At 37.0% G+C, this 21,027-nt stretch overlaps 1 protein-coding gene across 1 annotated transcript in view; it reads left to right on the top strand.

Annotated features, from left to right (window-relative positions):
• LOC134678543 (protein sickie) overlaps positions 1 to 21,027 on the top strand; it is a 199,335-nt gene that overhangs the window by 112,516 nt on the left and 65,792 nt on the right. Inside the window, exons 4-7 of the mRNA XM_063537127.1 lie at positions 1,689 to 1,795; positions 5,930 to 6,029; positions 6,122 to 7,882; positions 20,800 to 20,977. Of these exons, the coding sequence (XP_063393197.1) occupies positions 1,689 to 1,795; positions 5,930 to 6,029; positions 6,122 to 7,882; positions 20,800 to 20,977 (2,146 nt within the window). The remainder of the gene's footprint in view (positions 1 to 1,688; positions 1,796 to 5,929; positions 6,030 to 6,121; positions 7,883 to 20,799; positions 20,978 to 21,027) is intronic.

Genomic DNA, 21,027 nt, shown 5'->3' on the forward strand with positions numbered 1-21,027 from the left:
CGCCATATCATTGTGATTGACGTTGCTTGTCACGCCTTAAACATAACAAAATTCGCAATACATTGCGTCTTAGAATAAACTTTAAAGTGTACTAAAAATCAAATCAAAACAAGTTATTTTTAATTAAAAGTTGCTGAACAAATGTTGGTCAGTATGAGGAGTACAGCCTACAGTTTAGTTTTTTGCTCGTATTACAGGCCACACCCGGTATAACATAAAAGTCTGAAGACCAACATTCCAGAAATATGTTTATACCTTCATACTTAATACATATTATGCACTATCATATTCCACAGGGAACATCATAGGTATAATGTACTCGTAATTATACCTAGTGTTCTTACAACGTTATTCTTGCTCCCTTTTATAACGCGGAGGAATTCTCATTTCTCACTAATGGAAGTAAAGTACCTATTTCATTTATGGAATTGAGCTCCAGGTCTTGACTAATTTCGTACTTACATTTAAACTTGCCAATGAGTTAGCAATAAGTGGCAGACGTGCCGGAGTAAGTCCTGGCTAAGTGATTAATTTAGAAATAGGAAACAGAACATGATGCGTCTAACAGCTGAATCTAGCTATGGTTAAAGGAATTGATCCTCGATTAAATACAGGCTGATATTTGAGTCGTGATCAGTAATATGTTTTTGTAACTCCATAAACAACGAGCAATTTAATGCCCCTACTCTTACTAAAATCAGACTTTTTTTGTCATTTATTTTACTTTTACAAGTGGCAATGTGGTGTTTAAACAGCTTTGTAAGATATTTCAAATGAAAAATTAAGAAAATTTTATATCTAACTGGGACAAATGATTGCTAGTTGTTTATGGAGTTAGAAAAACATATTAGGTACTGATCACGACTCAAATGTCACCCTGTATAGCTTTAAATCGATACCTATTTATTTATTTTACTTTATCATTTTCTGCCTTTTAATAAAATTGTTTTGTGTGTGAGGTCATATCATTAGGATATTATAAGCGAAAAGTTTAGGAGAGCCCAATAAATCGTTGACAAAAAATAACTATAGGTTGGTATTCATGCATAATATTGCATAACTGGAGATTTATAAACTTTAAGATGATTATTGAAATCAAAGACCCCAATTGTTGCTGTCATATCATATATCATATCATAAGTGAGCATTCGGTAACACTAGGTATTCGCCTTATACGCAAATGGATAAAAATATTTACATATAAGCATATAACGACTATAACTGACAGCAGCAAGAAAGACAGCGCGCATATGCGCCTGAGTCAGCGCCATCTCGTGGGGAGTAGCGGAACTTTTGCTATCATGACTGAAATCAAAGCTAAAATTATCAATTATATGGGTACTTGAATTTATCTTAAATTATTTAAAACTAACTAATTGTACTTCGAACAAGTTACAATGTTTCCAACCAATTTTTGAATTTCGATCGCTCGATTTCGTCACTTTTCGTCACTTTCGAAAGTCGTTGGAAAACGGGGAAATGCTAATTTTTGAAATACGAGTGATCGAAATTTGGAATCTAGTGGTATTAACCACTCGGTTTCAATTCTATTAGTAGAATTTAAGTGCTTAGTATTGGAGATATTATTTAACGAAATGCACGAAATCGAGTGGTCGAAATTCAACAATCGGTCCCCTGGTCCTCATTGTAATCCAAGTGTTTTATATAATTTCACTTGCTTGTTACAGACAGGTGTCGGTGCTGCAGACGTCCATCCCGCTGCCGGCGTCAGCGGCGGCGGTGCGGCGAGCCCCGCCCGACAAGAGACCGCTGCCTGCCACACCCGTCCACACAGGTAGGACCATTAGACAAAACTGTCGTTTCTAATCGACCTCATTTAAGACAAATAACACGACGCCGTGTCAAACACAAAAGCTGTCACTCGGACGCCACGTCACCGATGTGTCAAAACTGAAATTGAACTTTATGCACGTAGGTCTATGTTGCTCTGTGGTCTGTGACGGAGTAATCAGTCGTTGGACCTGCGGTGTGGATATATCCGTCATTGGCGTCAAAAATATTAATGTTATTGTTTTTTTTTATCGCCACTACCTAAGTGTCAATATAAATCTAACAGGTATTGTCCCACCATCTAGGAGACAATCTATTTAAGTTAGAAAAAAAATAACAACTAAACTAAAAATCTTTTAGAAGTCGGTTAAAAATATGAAAGACATTATTAGGTACGGTCTGGATCAAGTCTGGATAATATCTGGAATATCTGGATATCCAGATTGAAGAACGCTACTATTGAAGATGAGACATGAATAGAAACGGATTGCATTCAAATCAAAATTAATCTAATCTCGAGTATTGCGAGTTGGATTACAACGTCTCGAAAGGGCTAGTTCAGACTAACTGAACTTATTGGGTACTTATCTACTGATGCCTTCTGGCAACGAATATTGCACAGTTTGTTATACCGTACAAACTATAAGTATTTGTACTTACCTAGTCTGCAGAGAGTTAGAATACTTAACACTTAGCAACTTGGTTGTAAGTAGGTACACGTTTAAGTATCTACTCTCTACAGATAAAGTATTTAAGGAATGCTTTAGTTAAAGCGATATCGATCGCTTGTATAAAATAGTAGTTAGGTATTTAAATTTTGTAAAATGAATGTAATTATATAGTATGATTACTTAAATCTTTAAAGTGTGAGTGACAGCACTACAATTTGTTATCTTTCTAATAAGCTCTATAATGTAGGTAGGTACTATATATGTCTGCTCTATTGAAAATTGAAACAATTAAGCAGGTCAGGCTTTTTGTAGCAATTGTCATGTTATTAAGTCACTTATTTATAGTATAATAAAGACGTTAATTTTAATAACATTTGTGAAGCTTTGTGAGGTCTACAAAACAGACCTCAAGAACCTTCAATAAAATGGCGCAGTCATTTTGAAAAGTTCCTAAAAGTCAATCAATAAAAATATCCATATAATTATCGAAGCTTCTTACAAAATATTTATCACGAGATATGGTTAACAAATGAGATATGTAGAGAACAGCCAGACATAATTTTATGTATGAAAACACTTTGGCTCAAATGGAAACTTGCGCTTCATTCTCGCTCAATCAATTATTAGATCCTAAGTAGATACTACATACTTATAATCTACATAGAATTTTGATAAGCCAGACCTTATATTCCGGCAATAAATTACAACTTAACAAGCTTCTCATTGTACAGAGTCATGTGTTAATTGTCTTAGCAGTCAATTGAGTGGAGCTTTATCAGACGGGTGTGCGATGCATCCATTATCAGGCGACAAGGACCTTAAGTTAGGTCGTTAACGGCTAAAGTCGAGTGGCCTGATCGTGTTGAAGATTATTGTTTGGAAGCATGCCTGTTGCTCGCCAGTTGTAGTGCATTACTTGCCGCGCGCGCACATTCTACTCCGATGTGACCGCAAAAAGCTACACGAGTGTATACAAGCTGGATTCGGGCAGCAGTCAGGATGTAACATTTTGAAACTGTCGTTAAGTACACGTTATTTTGAAAACTTTCAAGTGTTCAACTCATTTATTATTGTAAGTATATATCGTAATTCTTTGTAATCAATGATTGTAGGTCCATCATGATATTGTAGTTGGGTCTTTATTAACAAACAATATACATTAGCCGATCAAGTCAGAGTTGCAATACATTATAATTACATTACATTACAAATTAGATAAATTAGGAATAATGGCTCAAAAATTTATTCCTTGGTAATTCTCATAGGTACATTTCTTTGTATGTACCTATATGTATAGTTAGGTAATATAATAATAGATACCTAATAATATTCATATTTAAATAATATGGTATATTATTTTATAGATAGAAGGGGTCATATATATTAACAGAATAACCAGTTAGACCGTTTATTTGAATACATTCCGGAAGAGATCCCTTAAAGGCAGAAGTTCGCCTTTATACGAAAATCATATTGTAGGTGTTATTTGTAGGTAATAGTTTTGAGTTTTTAATATTTACTTAATGTGTTTTACTTTATACACTATACCTAATGTATTAAATACTACTAAATTCCTGCAACTTATTCATCTTGCTGCATAAGCATATATGCGTCTATAAAACTCGATTACAGCCGGCTAGCCTAATTTTCAACTTTCTCTACCTTCTTTTCGAAATTTTTTTGCGGGCCGTCATTGCTATACTATGCTATAAGCAATGACAAATGAGTAACATTTGTGACGTCCCACGGGTAAAGGTACCTTATGGAGGTTGGACGCTATTCTTAACGCCGCTCCAATATTATTGCGGCTCTATGCGGCGTAAGCGCCGGCCGCCATAAGGTACCTTTTTCCGTGGAATGTCACATTTATTCTCATGTAACAGTAAGCCGGTGTCCCGTTTATTGTCCTACGAGTGACATTGCAAATAATGGATCTAAGATAAATCACCAGGGTCTAGTTCTCCCGTGACACCCTGCTGTTTTCGAACTTCAAGATATTCACAAGAGACGACACGTACTAGATCCATTCTAGATACGTTATAGGTTAGATATCAACTAGTTCTCTTTTGCAGCGCAATTCGGGCTATGTTACTTTTCCGCTAGATACTCGTAGAGTAAGATATCTTATAGATGTGAATTAGATTTCTAAGTCATATCCTGTTGAAATCGTTCAAGAGTACCTCCAGAATCGCGCAAATGTCAATTTCGACAGGTTAGATCTTAAATATATCGTTATCGTATCTTGGTGATGTCTAAAAGATGTCTAATTCTCGGTGTCTAATAGATGTCTATTTCAAAATCCGAATCGGGCCCACCGACGAATTGCGGCGATGATGATGGATCGTCACGCTGTAGTTGCTGCTAAAGAATTGGCTGACGAACGGTTAGTAATTTTTAAGTCGCCATATTCACGTAATTAATAAATTCGTAGGGGAGAGTAAGGGGGAGGGTAGTAGCTGTTTTATTACGAAATTAACTGCGATGTCAAAGTATGCATACAGTTGTGTGCAATGAAATAGCAGACAATGACACAACACAAGTTTATATGATTCAATCGAACTTATATTCTTATTATTCTGCATTACTAAACATGAATATAAAAAGAACTGTAAACTTTGCTCAAATAATATTGGAGGAAAAAAGTAATCATGTCAACTGGCTTATTTAATTTTAAGTATATCTTACTCATTATTTTCAATGACATCTTAGTACTTGACGATCATGATATAAATTCGTATAGATTAGTGTAAAATGTGCCTGGTTCAGGTCCTGTCCTTGTGTAAATCTATTTCGTAACCTTCTGAGATATATATTTGGACTCGGAATAAATCGGTGTTAAGTATAATGTTATAAAGTGAACTTTGTTTTACCTCATCTCCTCAATAGGGTCACCCATACCTAAATATTCAAATTTGTAGCTAAAAGTAGTAGTCACGCTACCCTGTGACATACTTAGCAACACTAGAAACCATAACACAACATGTTTATGGCCGCCATTGGCTCATTATAATGTCCCTACTTTAGGGTTGTTCCACGCACACGCATATCATTGTCAACTACCAAATGACGTCACGAAATTATTATTTTGTATGCCACGATCGATAGGCGAAAGCCAAAGTAGAAAGACCCCTAGTATGTTTATTGTTTCCCTTTCAATATAAACACTCACAGGGGTTACAAGGCTCTTGGTGAATTAGACAAGGTTGATGAGTGTCGACAAAACATTTGATCCAAAACAGTTCAGTGCGCCGCGGGCGCAGCGCAGACCACCCGTATTATTATGATAAACGAAATCTCTCGACTTATCTCGCGAGTGTTTACATAAAATATTTACACAGCTAGTATGATAAACTGACGCTGAAAGATATTTTTATATCGAATATTTGGTATTAGTTCGGTAAAGGCGATCAAGGAGGTTGTGAATGTGTTATAAATACAATAAACTGGAATATGGTGTATTTCTTCAGGTGGAAAAAGTGCTCTCTCAGCGAGCTCCAGTCGCTCTACTAGCCCTCTGGGACAGGGGGCTGTCAGCTTCATACCACGAGCACCTGCGTCGTCGTCTGGGTAAGTTATAATTTATCTCCGTAGTCTATTAACTATTTTAGAAAGAACATAATTTTCCTATGCTTCCAATATTGTTACTTATTTTTTTACAGATCACGACCAAATTCCTCGCTTTTGGCCCCTGGCAGCAAGATCCCGGCTAGTTCATTCACGCAACCTCAACCGCATTCCCAAAAAGCGATCAATCAAAATGGGACGCCCACAAAGCAGTCTATGCTGGACAAATTGAAACTTTTCAATAAAGATAAGCCAAATAATGACAAACAACACAGTAAAAGCACGGCAGTGTCCAAGCGAACTAGTTCTTCCAGCGGTTTCTCTTCTGCGAAAAGTGAACGATCGGACTCTAGCTTAAGTTTAAACGAATCATCCAATACTACTAACGCACATATCAAAACTTCGAATTTGTTAGGACCTAAAAGTATAAGACAACAAAGCGATACCTTATCAAAAGACAAATCTGGTAAAAATGTAAAATCTAAGTTAATTAGCTCTAAAAATCTAAAGGATTCGTCCACCAACTTAAGTAAATCGAATGTTAAATCAAATAATAATGATAAATCACGAAATAGCCCGAAGCTTACTGTAAGAGATAAAGAATCCAAGCTTGCTGCACCTAAATCGATAAGTAATACTAAACTAAATCAGATTGATGATCATCCCAGAAATTCAAAAGGAAAGGTAGACACAAAGATGGTCAAATTGTCAGGAAGTCAGATTAAACTAAGTGAACAAAAAAGTGAAAATAACACCGAAAGTGCAAACACAAAAAATCAGCTTAATAATCCTCCTTCACCACCCACAGGACAAAATGTATCGTTACAAAATCACACTGGTATTCCTAAGCCAACAGCAGCTGTAAAGGGAACGTTTAAAATATCAAAGGATGAACGACATATTATACACAAAGGTACAAATAGTCAATTAAGTCCAATACAGAGCAATTCTAGTTTAAATTCTACAAACAATGTAAGTGCACTTCCCTTTAGTAGAGAACAATCAAATTTAAGTAAAGACGTTTCACAAAAACAAACGCTTGCTGTATCTCCAATGCCTGTGATTAATAATGCCACCCAAAATGCCTCTTCTCAAATGTCTGAAAGTTTGCATTCAAATTCTACGCATAGTACTACTGGACAGCATTCAAACTCAAGTGACAGTAGTGTCATATACCGACCTTCCAGTGAATCCGGCTCTGAAATGTCGAAGACCACCTCTGATGGTCATTCAGCTAGTAAGAGAATTGACATGAATACAACATATATCAATGATGTTATTAATGAGGCAGAAATATCCGAAAAACAGGCAGCACAAAGACGATTACTTGAAAACTCTGGTCTAAAACCAGCATTTGATCACAATACGACTTTGTCAGACATAAGTAAAAAGCTGGAGGGGGAAAGCAGGTCTAGCACGCCGTCTCACTGTCGTGACAACTCGCTTGGCGAAGACGACAATCCGTTGATGAACGTAATGCCTATGAGACCACTGCTTAGAGGCTACAATAGTCACCTAACCCTTCCTATGAGGACATCAGGTATGTCACAGAAAAACACGCCGACGTATCCGCATCACGCTAACACCGTTAAAGCTAATTTTGGTCGAGAAAATATAGCATTGCGGGATCGAATTAATTACGGCCCCGGTTTCTCGAATCCTGATTATTGTGATATGGAAGTTGCATCAGGATATTTATCGGATGGTGATTGTTTAAGAAGAATAAACATTAACGACATGGATCGAGGAAGAAATAACGATATTATGGACGGATACATGTCTGAAGGAGGAGCTTCACTCTACGGACGACGTGTTAACTACCAGCAACCGTCACAACTCCAACAACTAGATGAAAGGTATGTCACAAAAAAAAATTAAGTATGATGCTGTCGCTTTGATTGCGTGAGTCCTTTTATTGTAACACCGCCGTGATAAAATTGACCCAAAGCCTTCACGGGCATACAATTCGTTGTCTCAGTGGGATTGCGTTTATTACGGTACGGAGTTACGGAGACGCCAGCTCGACAGACTTCAACTTTATTACATTTAGTATTTGCCGCGGTCGTAACCCCAAGGTACAAAATTAGTCCATCTATGCCAAATTAATTGTAGATAAGTTCACGATTCCCAGGTGACCCAACAAAGGGCTAACTGACCTTATCTCTAATTGCAATTGTATATTAACTTTCTATTTGATGCACATCGAGAATTCTTTCGCTATGTGAAAGCCTGCCGAGTCTGACTCATGTAACGTGAATGTGAGCAAATCCATTTTCCAATAGCGTCGGGTAAGCGTCTCGCTCCACAAGTGGTCGGCCCGCCTATCGTCACTATCAAACATTACATAATGTAATATGTGTATCGATCTATTCTCAGTTTAACCTAGTGGTTCCCGAAATTGAAAACTTGAATTAATAAGATGCGAAAAAAGCCTTACAAGTTAAACGACGCAAAATCTTGTACTTATTTCCCTCTAGCAAAGTATGATATTTAACGATACGTTTCTTTAACTGAAACACTGATGATGTGTTCTTTGATTAATACTTTCTATTATCATGCTTGTACATAAAGATCCTTCGACATAAAGATCCAACATTTTGTGGATATGTACATATATATCAATTAAATACTTGGCATTATCTTGTAAGACGAGGGTTAGCATCGATCTGGAGAGGGTCCGCATTACGCACACCTCCAAGCAAGCAGTTTACGGCGTTTATGCTGCGGGTCGGACGCACCCGTGACTCGTAACGTAACATTCTATACGTTAAGAAATAGCCGAGCGCTTCGGCTCATTGTGCTAAGTTTGTTAGTAATCGAAATCGAAACGAACAAAGCAGTCGTTCGGTCTGGTTACGTATTCTCGCGCAACGTTCGTGGCTGGCTGCACGGAGCGAGGACTCACCCACACTGTCGCAGTACTGGGGAGAGGGCGGGGTAGCCAAAATCGATACTCCTACGTCTCACGTCGTCCCTGCCCCGCGCGCCTCTATTTACGACAGCCACGACACTAACCACCCCCAACAGTACCGCACCATTCGGGACCTTAATGATCCTCAGCATAAAATTGCTCTTTGGATGCTACGACGGATAATTCCTTCCGCTTTTCCACGAATATTTGGAATGCTATAATTTTTCCCACTTCTAATATAATTCTAATATAATTTTGAGGCTCACAAGTGCTGTGTAATGTGTGTCTATTGTAAACGTACTAATGGATGAACAACACGTGCATGGCTTTAATCAGTCCAGATAGGTACTTAATCCTCTGGATATTGTGATATTTCCACGAGATCGGAAATGTCAATTAGTTATGATTGTTGGATTAGTTTGAACCGTGTGGTATGGTTGAGAGTGTGCCGGGAGCAGCGTCGTAGCCGCGCGGGTCGCCGGCTGCCGTCGCGGCGGGCTTGGGATCCGGCGGCGGCAGGGCGGGCGGCACTCGGCGCCGCGCTCTCTCGGCGAGCGGGCGCGCCGTACTCGCCGCCCGCGTTCACACACGCACGTGACAAACTTTTCCGATTTCCTCCGCGGAAAATGTAAATCTGTTGGCCGCATCGATCGCCCAACGCCAGACGTACGCGCGCTGAACCCTGATCACAGCTGGCGCCTATCTCTGGACCGTACTTAACAAAGGCCCGGAACCGGGAAGGACAGATACTCGCAAATATTTTACACTACGATAAATAATCCTTTGACTTTTGGTGGTAGATAGTTGCTAAGTGTATCTTATTCGATGTAGTGGACCATACGCGTTGTGCCTTCTTAGCCTGAACCGGGGGTGAACAAACGTAACTTGTAACAATACTTTGCTCGGTTTTTGATACGTCATACGATAATAATTTTGCATAACTTGGATCAGTGTTGCCTTGCTACGTGTCTTTGCTTTTCGCGGTAGATGTTGTAAGCTTACGGTGCTTATTAGGTATTAGAACATATGTGGTATTTTAAAAAGAACTTAAATAAGTCAGTTTCTACGTGACTACCTACAGCTGAAGAAACAATGATATCGGTAAGACTTGATTGATATTTTAGCACTGAATAAATTGTATCTTTTCATTCAACTTTTGATACCTATACATAGGTACTTAAATTAATGCTTTTGATCGTTTAAAGTTGTCTACCGAGACTATTGCCTAAAATTGGGATATGTATGCATGAGTTTCAGAGCGATCCGTGTGAACTTTTATCTCATTGTTAGTCCGTACTCGAAGTTGAAGTATTTGCCACGAGGCAGAGACCTTGCTGACATCTGGCCGCGAGCGATGTCAATGTATTGCGCTTTGTGACATGTGGCCAACACTCGGTACAATATGTGATATACGTAGTTAACATTAATCCAATAGATCTGCTCTATTTACTCGACTGTTGGTAGTACCAAGTTGTTTTTTTTTGTATTAGTTACTACGAATGTACTATAACATATTATAATAATGTTATACATATTAGTATATATATGTAATCATTCAGGGTGAAATTTTAACCACCGTTCATACTCTACGTCGAGACATAACTACTCTAAGTCATCGTACTGAACAACTTTTATTATGGTTCCAATGACGAAATCGCGAAAAAAAATTTGGCTGTCCCATAGAATTCAGCGGCATCACAGCAGTCGGAATGTATTAAATCCTGTATAATGATGATGAATTATGATATATTATTATGATCCTTTAGTTTTTTAAGTATACCAGAAAAAATATAACATACATCCATACATATAATCACGCCTATTTCCCGGAGGGGTAGGCAGAGACCACGGATTTCCACTTAGATAAAGAATTTTAAAAAGTTGGAGCCCACAAGTAAACAGCATATTTCTATTCAGAAGTAGGTAGTAGGTATGTGATAAAATCAGAGACAATCTCATATACATATGTAACATACGCGTGAAAAATACACAGTACAGTCACCTTCAATAATATGTTACACAAGGAAGCTCGCAAAAATATCTGACACGATCTTATTTGTAGAGCCATAAGAGCGTGTCACATATTTTTGCGGACTTCAAAGAGTGACATATTATTGCAGGTGACTGTACATTGGTGGCACTACCCGTAGAGATGCTTGGAACAAGCCGGCAGTGGCATCTGCTTGGCTATGAAACGCGCCACCCTCCCCTGATGTTGACTATGATTCTCAATTTCATTTAAATTCTTGTATATATTACGGCTATCTAGACACGCGGCAGCGTGTCAAGCAAAGGAACTGGCTAGCCAGCGCCGAGTGTAATATTACACGAACCACTTGGTGCCACTTTTGACCCTTCTATAACTCAAAACATCTTTAACGTAAACACATAAAACTACGTGTGTTTAATTATATCCATAAGGACATCTAGAAGCCCAAATTTCATGAAGCTAGCTCAAACGGTTATAAAGATATGAAGGTCAAAAAGTCGTAAATTTTAAGACTGACTGACAGACTTATAGTACCTAAACCTAACCTACTTCCAGATGACCTAGAAGGATGAAATTTGGAATCCAGCCCGGTTATTGTGTGTAACCGTAGGAAAAAATCTAAAAATAAAATAAAGTTAAAAAATAGGGGGGGTCCCCATACAAAAAAAACATTTTTTATTGGGACTGACATATAAGTACCTAATCCTAACCTACTTCCAGATGACCTAGAAGGATGAAATTTGGAATCCAGCCCGGTTATTGTGTGTAACCGAAGGAAAAAATCTAAAAATAAAATAAAGTTAAAAAATAGGGGGGGGGGGGGTCCCCATACAAAAAAACCATTTTTTTTTGGGACTGACATATAAGTACCTAAACCTAACCTACTTCCAGATGACCTAGAAGGATGAAATTTGGCTCGGTTATTGTGTGTAAACGTAGGAAAAAATCTAAAAATAAAAAAAAGTTTAATAATAGGGGGGGTCCCCATACAAAAAAACCATTTTTTATTGGACTGACATATAAGTACCTAAACCTAACCTACTTCCAGATGACCTAGAAGGATGAAATTTGGAATCCAGCTCGGTAATTGTGTGTGAGCGTAGGAAAACATCTAAAAATAAAAATAAAGTTAAAAAATAGGGGGGGTCCCCATACAAAAAAATATTTTTTTATTGTAGCGTTGGAACCGTTACAAGCAGATATTTGAAACTACCCCAATATATGTATTATTATATTTGCTATATAGAAATAAAGTTAAGTCAAAAAATGAGTGCTGTCCTCATACAAAAAACTAGTAATACGCTCTAAAAAACCGGCCAACGGTGTGTCGTCGACGGCGCGCGGCACAACATAATTATACAAAGAACAGAAGTAAAAACCATACAGCGGAAACACAAGAAAAAACATTAAATCTCAATACCTGCCTAGTTTTCTTTACAAAAAGTATTGATATCCCACCAAAAACATAAATGTAAAAAAGGAGAGCCAAGTTCAATACAAAAATTATGCTTGGCTGTGGGGTTCGCCGCAAAAAGAATGGAGATCTAAATAAGTGCCAAGTTCTATGCAAAATCCAAATATGTATTTATAGGAACAAAATAATATTATAAACAAGTATTAAACTCTATTTCTTTGCTTTATTGGATACCTATAACAATTGCTGTTATTTAAAAAAATGTGAGATCTTAAAGTAGGTTAGATTTGGCTTGGCCAGATTTTATCAGAATTACAATATATGTTGAATAACTTTATAAAATGATTGATGTAATGAAAACTGGCCAAGTCAAATCTAACCTACTTTAAGATCTCACATTTTTTTAAATAACAGCAATTGTTATAGGTATCCAATAAAGCAAAGAAATAGAGTTTAATACTTGTTTATAATATTACTTTGTTCCTATAAATACATATTTGGATTTTGCATAGAACTTGGCACTCATTTAGATCTCCATTCTTTTTGCGGCGAACCCCACAGCCAAGCATAATTTTTGTATTGAACTTGGCTCTCCTTTTTTACATTTATGTTTTTGGTGGGATCTATTTTACTTAGTTTCCAGTAGGTAATATTTCATTAAAGCATTTTTTTATTATCAGATGTGTATTGTATATATTTGGGGCCCGTTTATATGTAGATCTCTCTCTCTCTCTCTTCTTCAATTTAAGAGGTATCCTCTTGTCGGTGGAGTATTTTCCATTTCTCCCTCTCATAAGCCATAGCTTTGACCTCTTGATACGACACGACACCAGCTATTTCTTTTATTTGGTCTATATAGCTACGTCTTGGTCTGCCCCTGCCTCTCTTTCCTTCTATCTTGCCTTCTATGATGGTTTTAAAGAAGTTGTCGTGCCGTAACAAATGTCCAATCATTTTTCCCCGTCTGTTGTTGATGGTGTTCAATATCATCCTCTTCTCTTTCACTCTTCGTAATACCTCTTCGTTCGTTATCGTTATATGTAGATACCTCAACTAAATAAGTAATATACCTACACCTATTGGACACTATTTTACGTACTAAGTAACAATAATAACACCATTGTTCGGTGATTGGGGAGACATACACAAATGGAACCCTTACAGTCTCTAGTTTTAAAAGTTCCTTCACCTCTTGCCTTCTGCATACTAGTTACCTACGTATTATAATAACTTGGATACTATTTTAATGAAATCTTAACGACAATTTTTTTAGCTTTCTTTGTCTACCTATTTATTGGTAAGTCATATATTTCATAGCTCAAGTTGATATGCACTTTTGCACCTCGCTCTGCTTCCCCGAGGCAGGGTGTTGATAATCATTATGCTCGTTAAATTTTAATTCGCACCAGTTTTTTTTTAATTACTACTTAACTTTATGACTCATGTTTTAAAAGTAAGAAAGGGGAAACCTTCGACCAGCAGTGGGACATTAAAATAAAGTAGGGTAATAATAATACAAAAACATACAGTAAATAAGTAAATCAGATGGGAACGTAGGTAACAAAAAAACCGGGCAAGTGCGAGTCGGACTCGCGCACGAAGGGTTCCGTACCATAATGCAAAAAACAGCAAAAAAAAAACGGGTCACCCATCCAAGTACTGACCCCGCCCGACGTTGCTTAACTTCGGTCAAAAATCACGTTTGTTGTATGAGAGCCCCACTTAAATCTTTATTTTATTATGTTTTTAGTATTTGTTGTTATAGCGGCAACAGAAATACATCATCTGTGAAAATTTCAACTGTCTAGCTATCACGGTTCGTGAGATACAGCCTGGTGACAGACGGACGGACGGACGGACGGACAGCAGTCTTAGTAATAGGGTCCCGTTTTACCCTTTGAGTACGGAACCCTAAAAACGGTTATCTACTAATCTTATGCATCGACGAAGATAATTTAATGTATGGACATATCGTGCAGCATACTTATCGCCACCATAATGAATTGATAAAATATGTGTCCCTTAGTTAGTTGGAAGGTGGTCGGAAGCTAACCGACCAACTGCATCGGGGCCACATTTATCGTAAGCGATAGTAGTTAACTCAAATCAAATTTGTTACTGTCCGACTCTATTAATGAATTCTTAAACTCTTAGTTACATACTTATGTTTAAATGATATCGTTTTTAAAATAGCTGAAGAGAAAAGTGACCGCCCCTGCATAGAAGTTTGTATGCAAAGGTGCTAAGCAAATAGTAATTGCTGACTATAAGCTGTTAAAATAACGTAATGGCAAAGATAATGAAAGCAAAAATAGTGATATCTACTTGGAGTGTGAACCTGATAAACCTTATAATTATGACCTGATATTTTATCCATCAAATGAATGTGTAAGCGTCCAGCCGGGCTAGATAGCCGCGAGATAGACTATCCGTCCCTCTTTAATTAATACAGTTAGAAAAAGACGGGCAGTCTATCTCGCGGGGTGTACAATACAATACAATACAATACAATACTCTACTGTACAATACTCTGTGTACTGTCGCGCCAATCATGTGCTTGGCCTACAGATGATCTAAATTGAAGTATTCAATGTTATCACACGTGCAGTTGTTCTAGCGATAATTAGACATACTTGTCTTCTAATACTATAATAAACAAAGAGAGAATGTGGGAAGGGTTATGTAATATTATTGTACTAAAGAAGATGTATTAATCATCTTACATAATCATTATAACTTTACATTACGTTACATTGATAGCGGTGACACGACACAGCAGTGATTGTGAATTGCTCCCAAAGCCCGGACATGACTTACCCGCAAACGCATGGCATTGCTCCGAGCGTTAGGGGTAAACGATCGTATGCCTATACACACATACTACAACCCCGGCGTAGCGTAGGGCGGGTATTTCGAGAAAGAGCATACAATCGATGCCAGTCCGCTATAGGTAGTGGCCTTTCACTGTTTGTTGTGAATCATGAATTCGATTGTTTTGGCATCGAGTGTCCGCCCGCATACTGCTCAATCGCTCTCGACGATATGGCGTATCAAGTTAAATGGTACATAAGTTTTGTTTTGGCTTATCAATTTGGCTCGTACTCGTACGTGTGTGTATTGTATATAGATGCGCACGTGATTTTAGAGTGCTTTATGAATTCTCATAAGTGTAATTAGGCTTCTCAGAATACCCGGGTTCGCAACTATTCTCAAGTGTAATTACTTTTAATGGGTAATAGGCGTAAAGAGAGTAAACCAGTCCATAGATACCTACTCAAAAAAAATTGCCTAAGGTGTTCAAAAAGATTCTCTTAAAAATAAACAATGTAAGTAAACGAAGAATCATTAAAAGGGTGATGGACTTACTTGTACCATACGCCGGCCGACACACTGAGCTAGGAATGCTTTGATAGGTGTTAGTGCTAACAATAGCTAATAGCATTATTGTTGTGGAAAACATATCAAAGGAAGGCTAAGGAAATTTGCCACATGAACAGGCGGCCATTGTGATAGCAATAGCATTTCTTACTAGACAAGGGTTTTATTTAAAATTACATGTATTGTGCATAAATTACATTTCAAAGATACCTGCGCGTTACGAGTACTCTTTATTATGCTTTCTTTCTTAGTTTGTTACACGGAATGCGTACATTTTTATCATATTTAGCAAAAATATTATTCTTATTTAGATTCGCTTTGTTAAATTGATTTTAAACTACTTACATATACTTATATGATTCTCAAAATGTCATTATTTTCGGACTGGCCTAAGTCTAAGGCAAATAAATTATCAAGCCATTCTTAAATATATTACTAAATTTTCTTTACGAGATCTCACATCACATTTTCTGTGTCGCTTATGAAACCTTTATTAAATTAACATTAACCTACATATTCGCCGAATAGGTTTCCTTGTCTGAAATGTCTAAGACTCTGATCTGTTCCGCCGATAACTTGTTTCCAAGTTAGGACGTCGGAAAGTTTGTTACAGTCTCGATTACACCGACCGATTGTGTAGACTTCAGACAGCTCTGGGTTACATTTCATACGGTGTCCAACTTTTATTATTTATAATGCTTCTTAAATCGTTCTGGTCTCCATTTTTTCCGAATACTAGTTAATGTAAGTAACTGACGAACAATGTCTGATAAAATAAAGTATTTTTTGCACCTCTACGTAGCTGCATTATGTAAGTTCTCAGAAAAAAATCAAGGCATTCATGCCTAGTAAATAATAGGGAGTAGGAAGTAAGGAATAATGAGAAAGCTGCTCAGTTCATAGATAATGAGCAGCGCGGTATGAGTTGGCGCTTTCAGGGGATCCGTCATCATTAGTGCGTGGCTTCGGGCGCGCAGTTTTCATTAAAATGTCAATGTTGTGATGACAAAACGGCACCGACAAAGACTTGTGGGTTGTTGATGTAGATTAATGCAACATCCTGCTGACTAAGAATCGACATATTCTTACGCGAAAATGTGGTAACTCAAATCATAAGTTATGATAAGTCGGGCGCTTTGTAATCTTTATTGTGTAAATGAGTTAGTTGCAGGACTTGGCTCATTCGTCTTAAGCACTATACGAACAGTGAGCAGAAAGGCTCAATCACTTAACATCAGAAACCCGGCTTTTTATTTAATTATATTAACAGAAAATATTCAAAGAAATATTCCCTTTTTGGTCTATACATTGCTACCCTTATACAGGCCACTGAGGCCGGTATCTGATGAGAGCTTGTCGAGCTGTGTTTGTACGTAATCCCAAGCAGTTTACTTAACCTGCCCAGAACACTGACTGTATGCGCTCCGCTTGGCTTCATTTCCTTGGCAAGGGCTGAGTTTTCTGCTTAGTATTGGATTGTATGACGGTAAAGTCGGCCAAAGAAAACCTTTTAATCGTCGTGATAGGGGTAGGTACGTCTCGTAATATATATATGCACTTTTACATGTATAATTTCTATGTACAAATGTTCGAAAAGTGTATAGGTACCTAGGTATAATGTAATGTAATGAACAAAATCTCTATTTTTAATTTGTTTAATATAACAATAATTTTACATGTCGCTATTACGTCTACAAGACATATTAACTAATTTATTATCTTATTACGTATAAATATACAATATCGTAAAATATCTAGGTACCGATCTGAATAATATCGCCAGTAAAAATAAGGTTACAGTTATAAACTGTGAAACTCCGACGAAAAAACAATTACTTACCCAAAATATACGTTAGAATAAAAAAAATACAAAAGGCTAGATTTTATGTTTACTATAAAATATGATATACTTATAAATTTCCCTACAATAGTCGTCAAAAGCACATTTTAATGACTCGGCCGAAAGTGCAATAGGTGATGGACTCGCACTCTCAAACTAACTCTTCCACATATTGGTCAGTTTATAGCCTCTTCAACAATGTAGGTACTACCTACACACTATTAGCACCTTATTCACTTCATAATCTTTATATATGATATATCTGAACATACTTTTTAGCTCTTAACTTGTTTGTATGCTTAACATAAATATCATTCGAGATAAGATATAAGCTTGAGTCGTACGGGTATAGAGAGACTATTGATCTCAATCGAGAACACGTTTGATTGATATGTGCTCTTAAAGCACGCGTTATTCGTTTGTAGGTAATAACTGATAGTAAACTGATAAATTATATTAAAATTATTTATACTATGTTTACTTAGGAACAATGACAACTATTGACAATGTTTTCATTTTAAGCCGTAATATTATTAAAGAAGTATACTTTATGTAAGTTAAAATATTAAGACTTACATTTGTACTATCAATTATCATCTATTGTGCAATACAAATTAAATAAATTAACAGCTTATACCCTATTTGAATAAATATGTACGTAGGTACCAATATTGTACCTATATCACATGTAGGTATACTTAAGTAATGTTATTGCAAGTACTACTCAAGAAGTCAAAATGTTATCGGGTTCCAACCATTTTATTAAAACTGTACTCTTTGGTATATTCAAATTAGGTCATACGCATATTATTACTCACGACTTGTAACGAGCGCAGTTTGGACTATCAGTGCATTAATTCCACCTCAAAGACACGTTGTACAACCTCATCGACCATCCTTTGGAGTTATTATTTGTGGTGTTTCGCAATGAGTTACTTTTACACTGAAATAATATTTAACAAAACCAATTGAAGAATATTTAAGACTTACCTACTTAATATGTATTTAGGTAGGTTTTAATACATTTAATATGTATTTTGTTTGATTACATTTGCTAGTTTAAGGGCCAGTTGCACCAACCACATTTGACAGACTGATCACCGTCAGCCGGCGCGCCCCAGCGCTTTACTATGAAACTTTCCATACATAAAGATTTAGCGAACTCTTTAACGATACGAACAGTTTGGTGCAACCGACCCTAAATATTTTAACTCAACTTAAAAAATACCTAAGCAATTCATCATTGAAGTTGAGAAAGTAATAGTATCAGATTAAATAGAGTAATCCAACGAAAAATATAGGTATACTATCTACCTGATAAAACCATCATTAATTTGCAAAGGATTTGCTGGGCAGCATAGAGAAGAAGAGTTGAAAGGGATCCAATTATGTTAACCGTAGGGGAAGGTGGGGAGGATTCGTACGCATTTTGTTCTGAACAAAATGAAAACTTACAGCTACGAGTACATATTTCCAAATGATTCTTATGCTATTTCATCGTCCTATATGTCTATAAAAACAGCGTATTTCTGATTTGATACCAAACAACTTGACCTACTTATAACGATTTTTTCAAGAAATGGGAATTGTACGGATGCACCCCACACGTGGAGTGGCCTCGCACGCCAATCGTTTCTTTTCGAGATTCATTATTTGTCAGGTGTTTCACTTGTTCCAGTCACCTTTTACTTAGGCATATCTTACTGACCTGGTTTTGTAGTGATTATATTCTTGATTTCAATTTCTCTCAGTTCCATGCGGTGCATTCGAACAGTTTAAATTTAAGAACGAAAGCTCTACCCCAATTAAACCGTACACAAAACATAATACTAATAGAATAATTATTAAGATAATTCGAAAACTATTGTTTATATAACAATATTAAGCATGTGTAAATACATGCTAGAATACAAACTAGACAAAAGTAGGTATTTCTTCTAATTCCGTATACTGATTAAAGAGAGATGCATTTAAAATTTTCAACTTCTTTGAAGTTAATATTAACTTATTATTACGCATCATTCTTATAAATATGTAATACTTGCCTTGCGCGTGCTAAAAAAATCGTTGTAGACTTCTCTTGGTCTAATTCTACCATAATTTTTGAAGGCTAGCCTATGCATATGAGCGGCAGTCTCGTATACAAAAATACCCTCTTCAGCATGTTGGACGAGATATGGGCCACTGCACCAAGCCTCCCGTTGTACGAATCCTACCCATCTTCCCCTACCTTTTAATCGGTATATCTGACGGATTATGCCTATTCGACGGGGAAAAGTAAAAAGCTTAGCTAGCCAGTAGCTAATTAAAGTCAACCCTACTTATTGTATATGTACCAACGAAGTGAAGTACTTACTTAAGGTAATATCTCAATTTTTGTTTTGCTTATTAAAAGGACGGATATGACGGATTGCTTACTTAATAGGTATCTTTTAATATTACGAATAAATATAATACATTAATACTTAGTACAGCCGCTACCAGATACCTGCCTAAAGGTATGGTATAGGAACAAACAAAATACCTACTCACAAAACTCTTCTATCAGTGTTAGTTAAAACCTTAAAACATATTTTTGAATGTGACTATACCTACTTACGTTAAGGTACCTACGCGCGACGCTGACTCATTATTACTGTGAGGGGTTTTCTCCCCCACCAATACCTATTTTAATTCAATGGGCCCTTTTTATGTTAAATTCAAGTGTTTGGGTATCTGTTGGTACCAGAATTTTTATAGATAAAATCTAGAAAATTACTTTAAAGAAATTGACTTGAAAATTTTTCTTCGAAAATGATAAATACTATCACAATTTATCCTAAATTCTTAGCTTAAATGATTTTATTAGCAATAGGTTCCTGGGTTAGGTGTAACTAGAGTATGTTTAGGGAACATTAAGGATTCGTAAATGTAAAAAACGGATTTCATTAGCATTTGATTATATATTAGGTTATAATAAATATTAACGAAAAAAAAAACGAAACTTTGTCCTCACGCTCAAATGATTTGCTCACATTCGTCTAAACTTTGCTGATGCGCCTACCTACATAGAGTTAAACCAATCTTAAAATGAACCCTTCTCCCAAGTTTTTATGCTCACACCTAATTGCGTTGTTTATTTGGCCGAAGGCAAGCCCATTTTTCGATTGGTCTTACTCTTAGCGTAAGCGTAAGCCCTCGTAACATTATTGAATTTAAATTATTTCCGAATACCGCATTATGGTGGTGGTGTTTCGACAGACGCGGGCCGCGCAGTAGAGGCATGGAGGGCGGCAGCGGGGTGGTGTACCGCGTTGTGGGCCGCACGCGCAGCAAGGCCGACTGCGGGCAGCAGACCGAGCGCCAGCCGCCGGCGCCGCGCCAGGACACCACCTGGAAGAAGTACACGGACTCACCTGGAGTCGGGACGCCACCAATGGTACGGAATGTTAAATAGAGAATCGGACACGGACAATGCTCGACAGCAGG

This window comes from Cydia fagiglandana, chromosome Z (genome assembly GCF_963556715.1).
Source record: "Cydia fagiglandana chromosome Z, ilCydFagi1.1, whole genome shotgun sequence".
Classification (NCBI taxonomy): Eukaryota; Metazoa; Arthropoda; class Insecta; order Lepidoptera; family Tortricidae; genus Cydia; species Cydia fagiglandana.